This window comes from Nuphar pumila, chromosome 12, assembly GCF_984573655.1.
Source record: "Nuphar pumila chromosome 12, dmNupPumi1.hap1.1, whole genome shotgun sequence".
NCBI classification, from domain to species: Eukaryota; Viridiplantae; Streptophyta; class Magnoliopsida; order Nymphaeales; family Nymphaeaceae; genus Nuphar; species Nuphar pumila.
This window is the reverse complement of record NC_143260.1, coordinates 14,992,331-15,006,752: the sequence shown is the minus strand read 5'-3', so window position 1 is coordinate 15,006,752 and position 14,422 is coordinate 14,992,331. Positions and strand designations below refer to the sequence as shown.

Here is a 14,422-nt window from a genome sequence, read left to right as displayed (position 1 = left end):
ACAGAATTGTTCATTTGGTAGATTTGGTAAATTATGAAACATTTTTTAAAATGCATCAATTTTTTATACAGTACGGTTGTTTTCCAAAAATTGAATGTGAAGTATGTCAATTTGACATATGAAAACCTCAGCCTTAGAATTTTTAGATACAATACCTTTGATATCTCACATATCCTATTAAGTGTGAATCCTGAGTGAGTTCTAGTGATGTAATGTGTATTTTTTTTCAGCAATATGGTCTTTTGAAGATAAGGTCATCAGGAGATGGATCTAATCATATTACCAGTATGGAAAAATCACATGAAGACCCAACAAAAACTATGGAGCATGCTACACATGCTTGCAGGAGACTCTCATTATAGCCCCCCTGAAGAGAGGATTGTTATCAACCACACTTGCTTGTAGCTTTCAGGTTGGAATTGGCGAACTTTGGTTTTGGTCAATTAAAAGGTACCAATCATTGGTTTGTATGTCCATGTATCAAGTAAGCATGGCTTTTCCAATACCTGTTATGGTACCCAACGTAAGTGCACCGTACAAGCCATGGAGTGCATAGTCCCTCTTATTTGCCCAAAAAATGCTAGACGGGTGTTTGCTGATTGCTGGGTACCTCCACCACTGGGGTGGATCAAAGTAAACCTGTTGAGTTTCAAAGAGGAGCAGTAGAGAGTTGGGTTCACTATTCCTATCAAGGAGGGAAGAAACTTTGGTTTAGGATGGCTGCTTGCAGCCTAAAGCGATTCATCATCAAGAATGGAACGTGGAGATATATCCTTGATCGCATTCCAGCAGAGTAAGATACTCATTGAAACCTCAAGAGAGATGTGATGGTGAAAATAAATGCTATGCTAGAAGGGAGAGGAAGGCCTGAGTTTATAGATGGGTCATTGCTGCAAAGGGTCTATCGTTTTCACTGGTTCCAATGCAAATTAACGATGAAAGAAAAAGAATTGGTTGCCGGTTGTTGGTGTCGATGACCATTTTGAGGAAACATCAAATTTGGAAAGACGAACCCCCTGATGGATTGCCCAACCCTGATCGTTTGCGAGCAGTTTGATGTAAATTATAGCGATAATTGAGTCTCTAGTAGGGGTCTGCCTAACCCCAGCCACCTAACCAAAATGAGAACCCCAGAATAACAGACTGGGGAAGCTTTAAGATACAGTAGATGTTGAGATTTGAAATTGCATTTGGTTGCATCCTACAAGCAGCCCTTGACAAATGGCGGAAAACCAGCGTTGGGCCCCATGACCACCCTGCCTTTCGCTATGAGCACACCTGTGCACCAATGGGGTTTGATCCGATGCCTTGATCTCAGCACCTTCACAACCACGCATGGCCATGCAGATAATATTTCCACAACCATTATGATGGTGCAAGCGAGCAGTGAGAAATATCCGAAAGGAAGAAAACAGGAAAGGAACGAAAATAAGGCACTGCTTTACAAGCACAGAAACTATTGCATTAATAACGATCTTTTTTCATATAAAAAACCAAAAGGAAAGATAACCCGTCTTTCCTAAACATGATTTAAGACTCGAAGAAAACATGCACCAACATTTGGAGGGCCCCTTTGCCCTCCAAATTGCTCTCCAACTCCCTCTTTCTCTCTCCCACTAAACAAATGAGGACAAAGAGGGCACACAAAAATGAGGGGAGAACGAGGATGAGCACACTTCCAGTCCCTTCACTCCTTTCTCCCCCAATCCTTCATTTTCTTATACCATGAAATCACCTGATATCTATCTAAATCTTCAACCCTCCCAACATGCCAGATATTCTGCCTGGACTATGCTTACAGTATACACTGCACATCCTTAAATACACAGAAAAGAAAAGGAAAAGCCAAAATTAAACCGAAGGAAAAAAAATCCTGTTGATGGTTGCCCTGATGGCAGAGGTTTTAGGCCAGGGTGTAGCCGGAAACTGCAACTTGAGCAGGAGCTGCAGCATGGATGTAGACAAACTCAAGGCTCTTTCCAGCGTCCAATGAGTTTATCCATCTAGGGAAATAGTATTCATTTCCAAATTTAGATAAACCCCACAAAGGGCCATACAACTCCCATATTGCAAGCCTGAGGTCCTTCACCCTTTTGTTCGATTTGTTTGTCACAATTGTGGAGTACTTGTAGTAAGTTCTGCCCTTGAGGCTCCAGGAGGCAGTTGCTGTTTGAGATATAGTTATTGGAGAGTAATTCACATCTGCTCAACACAGAGAAAGATGGATATACCAATGAGTTCACCCTTCAGACTGCAAAGTAATGACATTCTGCACAGTATATATATATATATATATATATATATATATATATATATATATATATATAGAGAGAGAGAGAGAGAGAGAGAGAGAGAGAGAAAGCTCACGTGGTGCAGGGGTTGTCTTGGGATGTGGCTTTGGAGTTGGCAGTTCGGAAACTGGGGGAGCAGGAGATGGCTGCCTGGAAATTGGTGAGGTAGGGTTTGGAAGCACTACTGCAAAACATTCACATAATTTTACAGTTAGTTCTTCGTACCAGTAGCATATCCATCACCACTTGAATAGCCATAGACTGCAGGAAAATTTCCCCTCAACGATCTAATGCTTGATTGATGACAATAGTGATATGGTAACAGTGGCGACGGTGATAATGATGACATACCACAATGATGTGCAATAGCATTGTTATGATGTGAAAGAAGAAAAACTGACTTCAAGTTCTAGAAAGCTAATGAATTGAGCATTGGGCCAAGATTGTCAATTCATGGAATTGGAAAGATTTTTGAGCCAAGATATACGCCAAAGAAATGCAACTATGGATCAATAACGTGAATTTGTGATCTTTGTACTTGGTTCGCTAACCACTTCATATTAAGCCAGCAAGCTAGTTAAACACCATGGGTTCATCATACCTGGAAGCAGCTGATTGTATCCACCACTGCCACCATGTAAGCGGGCTAGTACACCAAGAAGAGGTGCATTGTTGTATGTAGCAGGCTCTGTTTGCTCGTAGTTCTCTCTTTCATCAGCGAAATCATCATATGCATCTGGGCCACCAACAATAGCACCATGAAGGAGGTTTGGATCACTTGCCTTCCTGCTGAACCAGGTAGCATAGCCTCCTCTGCAACTAACAAAGGTTGGGTCTACCTTAATGGAGACAATAGATGAGCCCCTGTGATGAACTTGGCGTGGATAGTTATTGCCATATCCCACCATGTAGCTTGTAGCTCTTGGGTTATCACCAAGGATGTAATCCACCTGCAAATTACATATAAATAAACCATTAAACAAAGAACTTGTCAAATGACAAAGCATGCACTCATTTATGTGATTGTGTTGCTTTGTGCAAAGTAGCAAACCCCCTTCAAAGGAATAATTCAGTTGCTAGAGCTATTTCTGTATGCCATGCTCAACGGGATCAAATGTGTGCATGTGTGTGTAGTTTACCTTAACTATTTTAAGATTTAGCACAGGAAAGAAATCAAAGAGAGGTGCCACAAGAAAAAGCATTGGTAACATGCACGTTTGAGCATTGTGAGTGTGGGTGTTAAAGAGAGATGGAGGGAGTGTCTTTCATGCCACTCAAAGATATTTGATCGGATAAATTGTTTTTAGATAATTGAGAATTCATGGCACTCTTAATCATATGATTCATGTAAACTTTACAATTCAGTGGAGTAACTACCAGAAGAATGTGCACACCTGGGACTTCGCCAATGCAAGAAGCTCATATGGAGAGGATGTCCCCGAGGGACAGTGTAAGTACTTCCCAGCAGATGAGAGGTAGTCAGAGTAAACCGTTAATAGAAACGAGGCACTCGTCACAAACTGCATGTTGTTCCATCTCTGCCGGAAAAGCAAACCGCCAGGAGACCTCTGAACGTTCCGGGTGCCTTTGCCAAGGCATGAGCACATGAAGTAATCTGCCTTCTGCTGATACCTTTCGAAAACAGATGCGTACTGCCCTCCCCTGCCTTGCATTAGAAACTGCATGGAAAGGCACAACAAAGAACAGGTCAGTCGTATCTGCTCTATGTTCGAAAGATATTCAATTGCCAAACTCAGAGCAATCTCAGAAACCTGGATCAAAGCCATGATCAACTGCTTAAAAGCCAGGTAATCTGACTCACCTTGGAAACGAGAACCTGCACACCAGCATATTTTACATCCCACCCAAACTCTGTCATGCCCCATCCAGTCCCACCAAGGGAGTCACCGTTTTCTCCAAGATAGTTTAGATAGTAGGGATCGTTGGTAGCCTCATACAACCATGCCGCAGCCCACAGCAATTCATCCTGGCAGAAGGAAGAAGAAAGAATCTGAATTCTGTGTATGAAATGCAACAGTTACTCTTAAATTAGCCCGACTAATGTGAGCTCTTGCAGAGGCCGGATCAGGTGAAATCACATTGCACAATAGCAATGTGCCACCGAACTTAAGCATCCCTCCATCACTCTGACACAGTCCGTGAGGCATGGGGACCAACAGCAGATGGAGGGCACTCAAGTGAAGCAGCACTTTGCTTTTGTGCAATGTGATTGCACCTGATCCTGATCAGTTCTTGCATGAAGCCAATTGACTCAGACTGTTGTCACCAACTCGAGCAAAACTAGCCCCGTCTTCAATAAAAGTTGCGACCAAACGGGAAATGGCCCAAGTTGGTGCCATTCAATGTTGTCAATACCATTGCGAATCGGCCTGAATCGGCTGATTTGTATGGTATTTTTTTTCAAATAAATAAAAAAAAAAATGCTAAAAAATAGTTCTTAATATTTTATGACACGTGTCATTTGCTGGTTATAAAGTTAGCTTATTCAATTCGATTCAGTTGAGAATGGGTATCGGCCTTGTCAAATGGCGGATATCATTCAGACTACATTGGTGCCAAGTCTCAAAGTCTATCACACGGGTTATCCTTGATCATGCAAAAAGATCTCACAGAAAATAACGAATGAAAGTCAAGAGGCATCGAGATGATTACAGCATATCCGCTGACTGATTGGTAGTACTTGCGCGCAACTGTAATGCTGCTGTCGTACTTGCCTCTGTACTTGTCCGCTAACTCGAAAAGCTGGAAATCAAGAAAGAAAATTAATCATACACAGGAGGAGGGAGAGACAGACAGATATATAAAGATAGAGAGAGAGAGAGAGGGGAGGCAGACCTGCTTTGCGTGGTAAACAAGCTCGTTGGCGTAAGCAGGGTTAAAGTGGCGGAAAACCATGGAAGCAGAGGCCATGGCCGCTGCAGTCTCTCCGGCGAGGTCTGACCCCGGGTTGTTGGCATCGATCCGGTACGCATAACGCGGCGTGGTCATATCCTCTGGCCTCTGCCAGCAGTAATGGTCTGAATTTCCATCACCAACCTGCTCAATTCGACCAAAACTAAGCCAATCAAGCACCAACAAAACAATGAAACGAATGAAAAAAGAAAATGTAGTAATACAAAGGCGAACCTCGCCATAGAGGACGTAGGGCTGGGGGTGGGCTTTGATGAGGTAGTCGGTGCCCCACTTGATGGCATCCAAGGCATGCCTCAGCTCCCCAGTGTCGGCCATTTGTTTGCCGTACTCGACAGCGCTCCACGACATCATGGTGATGGTGAAGGCCATGGGCAGCCCGAACTTCACATTGTCCCCTGCGTCGTAATACCCTCCCACCAAGTCCACCTGTGTTGCACATCAAACCACAACCAACCATCACAACCGTGTTCCACCAAGTAGAAAGCAATAAACTAATGAACCATCACCACCAAGGCCAATAGTTCATAGGTTACATGAACCACCTACTAAGAATTCATCATTCATGTTTGCAGCTACGGGAATGAACCCACCCCAACTTAGACTTACCTGTGGAAACGAGAAAGATGCAAGAAAAGTGATGCAAAATGGGAAAATACGGATTTTCCGACCCTTTCAAACGAGAGACTTTTTGGCTAAGAGATTTTTTTTTATAAAAAGTAGACTTTTTGATAAAAAAAACACTCTTCAATGGGGGTGGAAGAATGTTTATTACCAAGAGAAAATTTATTTTTACACTCTTCACCACCACCACCACCCATCTCACCACCACCATCACCACCACCACCATCTTCTTCCTCTCTGATTTCTAAAAAATTTTCCTCTGTTTTCTCATTCTACACAAACAAGCAAAAAAATCTTTCTTTTGAAAAAACTCTCATATCAAAAAACTCTAGTAAGCAAACTTTCTTTTTCTACGAGAGTTTCTTCCAACGTGCCCTTATTGCTCCCACGATTTGAAAAATATGCCTGCTAAACTTACGGTCGCTGTCCAGGCGGTGTAATCACGAGGCTGGCTTGTTAACAATTAGGGTTGTCAATGGGTCCTTGACCCAGACCCACTCCCTATCAAACCTTACATGATTAGGGTTTGAACCGTGTGATGATAAGAAAGGAGGTCCGATCAGAATCCAGGTTAGATTAATATATGAAGCCATGTATGGTTTGTAAAATTTTATATCACACCCCAGTTAAATTCGATTTCTAATTAAGACCCGTGAGTTTTCAATATAAAAAAGACAAACACATTATTTTACCGACTATGGACTGGGTCTGGTTCGTATAATCCTTACACAACCTGGGTATGGTTTTTCGTATGGCAAACCTGATCGAACTCAAGTTCAGACCTGGTACCAACACCTCAAAGTCAGATTCAGTTCAAACTCACTTGGGTCCGAACCAGCTCGAACCCATGTGCAAAACACGCGTCGAGTTCTGGAGACTCAAGTACCTTGTTAAGTGCTCGAATCGATTAGTAGATCAAACTAGTGTTGGGATACTAAGCCTACACTTGTCTATACATTAACCTTCTTTTCTTTTCTTTTCTTTTTTTTGCTTTAAATGAAATGGTGGGAATCTGGGAAGTACAAGTCTTAGATGGCGGGTCGGGTCAGAGGTGACGATGCTGCTCCATAAACGATGGTCTAGATGCCGTTCATTTAAGAGCAATCAACGGTTTTTTTATATTAAAAAAACAGTTGGGCTCATTTAAGACATGAAAGAATCCGCTCATGGTGGTGGAATGTCGCTGATCGCATAATGAATGAGTGATGTTAGACCTGTTGAGAGCCACCGACACTTGCATAAACCGGCGAGCCTATCACCAGTCTGCTTGACAGGTAGAAGGTGGAGTGGCACAAATCTCTGAGCACAGATATGATCACTAAATGCCACATGATTTCAAGATGAACGGCAGCAAAACCTGTAGGAATCAGATGCCCGAATGAGCTGCATCTGATGGACATCATCAGAATAGTTTAAGCTTCAAAATGAACGGCTCACGATGATCTTGTTCATTGTTTCATTTTTAAGATGAACCCGTCAGAGGAGTCTCTGACTTGATCCTCTCTCTTAAATTATTTGATACCCGGGGACAGAGGTTGGAGAGGACTTCACTTACGCCATCAGATTTGAAAACTAAGGAACCGGGTTTGCTTGGGATCTCTTCCTGGACCCATTTTCCATGGAGCTCACTTCCCGAGCCGAGCTAACGACATGTTTGACCCAAATTGGTCCAAATAGCTAACACTTGTTTATTCTGTACATGCAGTAAAATTAAGGGAAATTTTTTATTTAGAAACACATTTTGCCTGGTATGTCAGAAAAGCTTGTTTGATCTTTTTCGAGAAAACATTTCAAAGGCCCAACATTTCACTCTAATTTTAGCTGGTGATTTGCAATCACATAAGACGGAATCACAAATGTGGTTTGAAGTCATATGATTTCAAATCACATTCCCATCTCAAAAAAAAAAAAAAAAACAGATTCCGGCCTCTCATTTGCATGAGATTCGAAATCACATGTTTGTTTGGCTGTGCAAAGGGAACTCATTCTCTCATTTGCATGTGAATGGAAATCACATGTTTGTTTGGTTAGATGTGCAAATGAGATTCACTCTGATTTGCATGAGATTCCAAATCATATTTGCACAACCAAACATACTAAAGTCTCAAACGGAGACCCCAGTTGGATAAAACATCGAGTTGGTTATCAGAAAATTACGAAACTGCTCCTGTTGCAAAATATTGTAAGCACCACCTTTTTAAAGCCAAAGTTTAACAATAACATTTCTTCATATGGTCTCTATCCTACAGTTGCAGACAAAACTTGGCCTATGAATATTTTTTCAGAAAACGTGAGCCTCCTTCTGAAATACCAGGCAAAGTTAGGTCTCTGAATAAAAATTTTCCTACAAGAATCAAACTAAAACCACGCCTCTTTGGGCTTGGGGAATTGTGAGCTTGAGTAAATTACAAAAAGCCGCATCAACTCTTTAGTATTCACAGAACCACAGCCTAACTTTTTTTTCAAAGGCAAGCTGGGGTGTCATGAGTCATGACCGAATTGATAAGCACATGGCATGCAAAGGAAAGCAAAGCGTCCACCGACACATCAAGATAAGGCAAATGTCCGCAGATGTGCCCGGTGAAATGCTCGTGCACATGGCATGGGCACGAGCCGTAAGTGCACGCTTGTATTTGGCACCACCAGGCAAGCGTGCGCGCATGCAAGGAGGGGGTATATATTTAATATAACAATGTGTGAAATTATATCCCACTGAAAAAGAGTGAAGCTACGGAGCGCGGTTCCTCGCCCACAAGCAGGCACATAGCATGCACCAGAAAACACTCACACACACAGACACCAAGCATATCCACACACACACACCTGTAACTGATCTATGAGGCCACAAGCATATGGTACTCTCTCTCTCTGAGATCAAAAGTATATAGAACTCTTTCGGTGGAAAGAAAAAGAAATGCACAAAAAAGTAGTTTAAGAAAGATGGGCACTACAAGGTTGCCTTTAAACTCTTTCATTGTAGCAATTAACATCACTAATTTAACCTTTTTCTTTTGTTTTTTCCTTTTCTCTTCTTTATGGATGCAAATTATCAAAAGCCAAAAACAAACAGTAGAAAATAGACAGACATGAGCAGAGTATCCATGGAGAAACTCCGAAATGCAAGACAATAATGAAATACAGGCAGCAGAAAGAAAGAAAGATAGAGAGGATGAGAAATGCAATTAGAACAGAAAAGAGAGAGAGAGAGAGAGAGAGAGAGAGAGAGAGAGAGAGAGAAGGGCTCACCCCATTGGCCTTGCCATCGTTCAAGCCGGAATTAGCACGCCAAGTGACCCTCTGCGTGCTGGGAAGGTACCCAGACCTCTGCGCCTCGAAGAAGAGTATGCTCTTGCTCAGCGCCTGCCCGTAGTCATGCCCACCATGCACCAACGGCAACAAAACCACTAAAAAGTGCAAGAAACACACCGCCATTGACACTCCTCTCTCTCTCTCACTTATCTTCACCAAATCCACCAAAATAGAAAGACAAATGAGAAGAAGAAAGCACCACTATGCACCAATGTGGGCTGCCCTAAAGGGGAGGGCAAGAGAGAAGAGGAGGAGGGCAGTGGTCGAATGGGAGAGGCTCAACATCTATATATGGAGAAGAGGAAAGAGACCCTCTAATAAGAGGAATTGGAGGAGAAAACAAATTTTTTTATCTCCCCAAGAGATTGAAAGGGGGTGGGGTAGAAATGAAAAAGGGAGGAAAAACAGAGTCATGTGGTGCTGCTGCTTTTTCTAAAAGGCCGGTGAGCCCTTTAATTAATTCCCAACCAGGCGTTAACAGAACGAATTTAATCCCCCACTCATCCTCGAGAAGCCAAAATTTAATAACTCTCCTCAACAGGTTTTTTTTTTTAGCTATTTCTATAACGATTGCTTCAATTTTTTTTACTTTATTTGGTTTTTCACCATCTTTTTTACAATTCACCCCCTCTCCCCTTTGTTGCGTTTCCCGCTAGTTTCATCTTTTTCTTTTGTTAATGAGAGGGCTATTTTTTTAATGAAAAAATGCCAGTACTGCTATCCAAAATGATAAATACTCATATTTTATGACTTTTTTTTATCCCTCGCACTTATCATTTTTTTGCGAATTCTTTTTATATAATTTTTGTTATCGGAAACTTCAACCTGGCAAATGCCTAAGTTATTATATATTAAAAATTTATCCAATTTACATAAAATAATTACTAGCCAATTATCTTTTAAACTGGAACTTATAAACATCACAAATAATTTAGTTACTTCGCATAAATTTTTTTTAAATTTGCATAAAAATTTATGCTTTTTTTTTAACTTTAACCGACATAAATACTTGAGTTATCTCACATAAAAAATAAAATAACGTTATATAAAAAATAGAATAATTGAAATGCCAAAAATAACTACCGGATTGTTTTGGTGAAGACCACAAGGAAACCCTAGATTATGCGAGAATAACGTAAGAATGTGAGCCCCAAAATATGTGATCATGGCCACTACTATTTATATAGCACAAAGGAGCTCAAGAGTCGGTTCGAGTTTTAAAGACAGTTTGCATACTTTGTATGCGAATTGCATATATTTTTTTATATGAAGTAAGTTAGGTATTTGCGATGTTTGTTTGTTTGAGTTTAAAAAAAAATATTATCCATACATATTTTATGTGAATTTAATAAAAAATTTATATGAGGTAACTCAACTATTTGCGAGGTTTGAAGGCTCGAGTTTAAAAGAAATTTCATAGCTTTTTCTATGGGCATTTTAAAACTTTTTATGCAAAGTAACTCAGATATTTGCACAATTTGGAGGTTCAAGCTTGAAAGATATTTTAAAGTTTTTTTAGACGACTTTATTATATTCTTTATGTGAAGTAACTCAGATATTCACGCAGTTTGTCGATTCAAGTTTAAAAGAAAGTTCACAGATTTATTATATGAATTTAGTAATTTTTTTATATGAAGTAACTCAAGTATTGTGATGTTTCAAGATTCGAGTTTAAAAGAAAGTTTGCAGATTGTTTATGAAAATTTAATAAATTTTTTATATGAAATAACTTAAGTATTTATTAAGTTTCAAGATTCAAGTTTAAAAGAAAGTTTGTTATTGTTTGTACGTAAGTTCACACATTTTTATGCAAATTTCATAAATTTTATTCGTGAAGTATTAGAAGAGTCACATAACAATACAAGCTTAACTTCCCTTAAACTTGTCAATGCAAGTTCAAAGGTGGCAGCAACACCTCACAAGAGCATCACTCCTAGTATTTGACTACCGCGCTTCACTCCAACATACATGATTCACACCTTCATCCTCATTACAAACTTGCATCGAGGTGATGTCCAACTAGAGAGAGTGATGAGTATTTCAATCATTTCGATTTCTTATCTTATGCTAACAATAAGCGTCCCTTTTATAAGCCAAGGGAGGCTTCATAAAAGCTTCACAAATTATAAAATATTTCTTAAATAAAATTGCAAAGTCCCAAGAGGCACAACTCTAATTTTGGTTAGGGCATTGAAGAAAAGAGGTCCACAGGAGACCTTATATTCTTATGCACATCCACCTAAGGCATTGAAGATTCTTGTAAAAATACTTAATCGAGATCTATTTGATAAACTTTAAAACTCGAACATCCAAATATCGCAAATACTTGAGTTACTTTGCATAAAAAATTCGTAAATTTGCATAAAAAATCTATGAAATTTCTTTTAAACTCAAACGACAAACTTTGTAAATACGTAAGTTATTTCGCATAAAAAATGTAATAACATCTTATAAAAAATTTATGAAATTTATTTTAAAATCAAACTTCAAAACCTTGTAAATACTTGAGTTACTCCACATAAAAAATGTAATAACTTCACATAAAAAAATTATGAAGTTTCTTTTAAACTCGAACTGACAAACTGCGTAAATACCTGAGTTACTTCGAATAAAAAATTATGATTTTTTTTAACTCAAACCTCAAAACATCACATATGGAGGAAAATCGTACTGAAAACGATAGGAGCAAGGGCTAAAAAGGTTATAAAAACAATACTATTTATGATTTTGAACAACCGATAAATTTAAAATTTTTTAAGGCTTTTCAAGAAATATATCATTTTTTGTCATACAATACAATCATTTTTCATTTTTTTAATGACTTTCTCCATTGAATCATTGACCTATATATATATATATATATATATATATATATATATATATATATATAAAGAGAGAGAGAGAGAGAGAGAGAGAGAGAGAGAGAGAGATGGGTAGTGCTTGATGAAATATGTTTAATGATACTGCTTCATAGGTTTTTTGTTCTTTGAGTGTTTTTTTTGTAGTTCTGATCCCATAAATGTATTAGGCATGATCAATTTATGAGGAATCCACACTTGGATCATGTGTTTTTCGATAAAAAAAATGATATTTGGAGCCTCACAAATTTACAAAGATTTTGGACAATTGATTTTTTGAACCTTTTTACACCCATATGTGTCGGGATCAAACACTTCAAGAGCTAGTCCCTATAAAATCACATTCATAGATCACATATGTACGATTGAAACTTAAAAATAGAACAAAAAAAAAACTGAAAAACTCATTAAGCATATTTCAATAAGCACCTATATATATATATATATATATATATATATATATATATATATATATATATATATATATATATAATGCACGGATTCTGCCCCATTTTCTCGTTTTGCCCCATTAGACCCATCAAAATTATAGTTTTTTGGTATTTTTTTATATGTAATATTATAGATGTGATCTATAGGTTTTGGATAGTGGAAACCGGCTTTTGGATCACCGAAATCTGACCTGTATACAGGTTTTACCAGTGATCCAAAATCAATGGCTATGAAAGCATCAATTTTTTCTGGATCATCAAAATATATTTTTTTGTCAAAAAAACATGATCCAAGAATCGATCCCCAATAAATTAAGCATGTTGAACACATCTAACGGCTCAAATATATCATAAAACACTTCAAACTATGGAACCTAACGGGTAGAACGAGAAAAAAGGGACTAATATGTTCACTTCTCATATATATATATATATATATATATATATATATATATATATATATATATATATATATATATATACTGCTCTCTTACAATAACACTACGGGTTGAAACTGACAAATATAACTTAAGAATCACCCCAGAAGTTGCTTGGCATTTTGTATTCCCTAATGTGCGCTTGGGAGCATTTACTTTTTTTTATCACATAACTATATAAAAATTAACCAGAAAGTAATTGATCTCACTTGTGAGAACTATGTTCACCCTGTGGAGGCTGTGGACATTAGTCCTTGACTAGACTTTTATACTAAAAGGTCAAGTAACCCAATAATATTTGGCTCTGGTTTGGGATGAGAAATAAGGGGACATACAGAATTGAGCCCAATTTTATTTTAAAGAAAATTTTAGCAAAGCACCCAATTAGTTGTAACTCAATTGGAGTGACCACGTGTTTGACTCTCCATGGACAGGCTGCAACATATGCATAAGAGATTATGAACCTTTTAATGTTAAATTAATCTATGACAACTACTCATGGACACGGGTGTCCGTATTTAATGATTGAGCATGTGTAAAGCGAATCATTTCTCTTGTGCTTAACGCTATAAGCTGTCATTTGAGAAGTTAAATGGATAGGTTGTAAACCCTAATAAAGTACCTTTTTTTTTTTAGGGTAATGGACAAAAATCCTGATTCTCTCAATCGTGAGCTCATTGGTGTAAAAACTCCAAACCCCCCTTGCCCACTAGGCAGTGCACCCAGCTTTAGCCTCAAGGCATGGGACAGAGAGTTACGGGTTTCGAACTCATGACATCCACTCAGCTTGGTGACTTTCATGAGTCACATCTATTACATGTGTGGAGCCCTTGTGGGAAACCCTAAAAAGGGTTTAAAAACCAAGGGGATGGCCCAAGAGCGGATCAGGTAAAACGGTGTTTTGTTGTGCAAAACTTCATTAGTCTTCACTTAAATTTATGTTCAGATGGACTTCTTGTTCTTGGAACGTCACCATAGTTCATAAATTCCAACATTTCCTCACTAAGCCTACATCCCTTTCATTCCTCTTTATGTTCACTTCCTTTAATTAAGGAAACATTTTCATCTTCCCAACAACAACTACAACTACAACTACAACTAAGCCTTCATCCCAAAACAATAGGGGTCGGCGATATGAACCAAAAAAGAAAATCATTCTGTGTCTTCCACATGAATCCTTCTCCTCCCATCATTAACATGTAAAACATTTTCATCTTCCCCCCTAAAAAAAAAAAAACTTTTATAGTTTATATCCAAATTAACATGTAAACCAATGTTGTTGGAATCTTATCGAACTGAACCCTCAATCGGTTTTCAAAACTATTCAGGGAATCGGCCAATTCCGATTCTGAACTGAACCCGAGTTGAATCAATCAATTTTTAACTAGTGTCAGAAAAATATTAAAATGGCTATAACAGAGTTTCTGTTATTCGCATTAACAGCCACTCTAGGAAGAATGTTTTTATGTGGTGCTAACGATTTAATAACTATAATAATATTAAAATTTTTTGAAAATCAAATG

General features: G+C 38.5%; 1 protein-coding gene across 1 annotated transcript; it reads right to left on the bottom strand.

Moving 5' to 3' along the window:
- Nucleotides 1-1,459: 1,459 nt before the first annotated feature.
- Nucleotides 1,460-9,420, bottom strand: LOC149820087 (endoglucanase 6-like). The gene is made up of 9 exons (XM_089982489.1): nt 9,093-9,420; nt 5,439-5,651; nt 5,148-5,348; nt 4,965-5,054; nt 4,114-4,278; nt 3,686-3,970; nt 2,893-3,241; nt 2,368-2,475; nt 1,460-2,202 (listed from the first exon to the last, which is right to left on the bottom strand). Exons 1-9 carry the CDS (start codon nt 9,276-9,278, stop codon nt 1,904-1,906), a joined length of 1,896 nt encoding a protein of 631 aa, XP_089838615.1. The 5' UTR covers nt 9,279-9,420; the 3' UTR covers nt 1,460-1,903.
- Nucleotides 9,421-14,422: the final 5,002 nt, after the last annotated feature.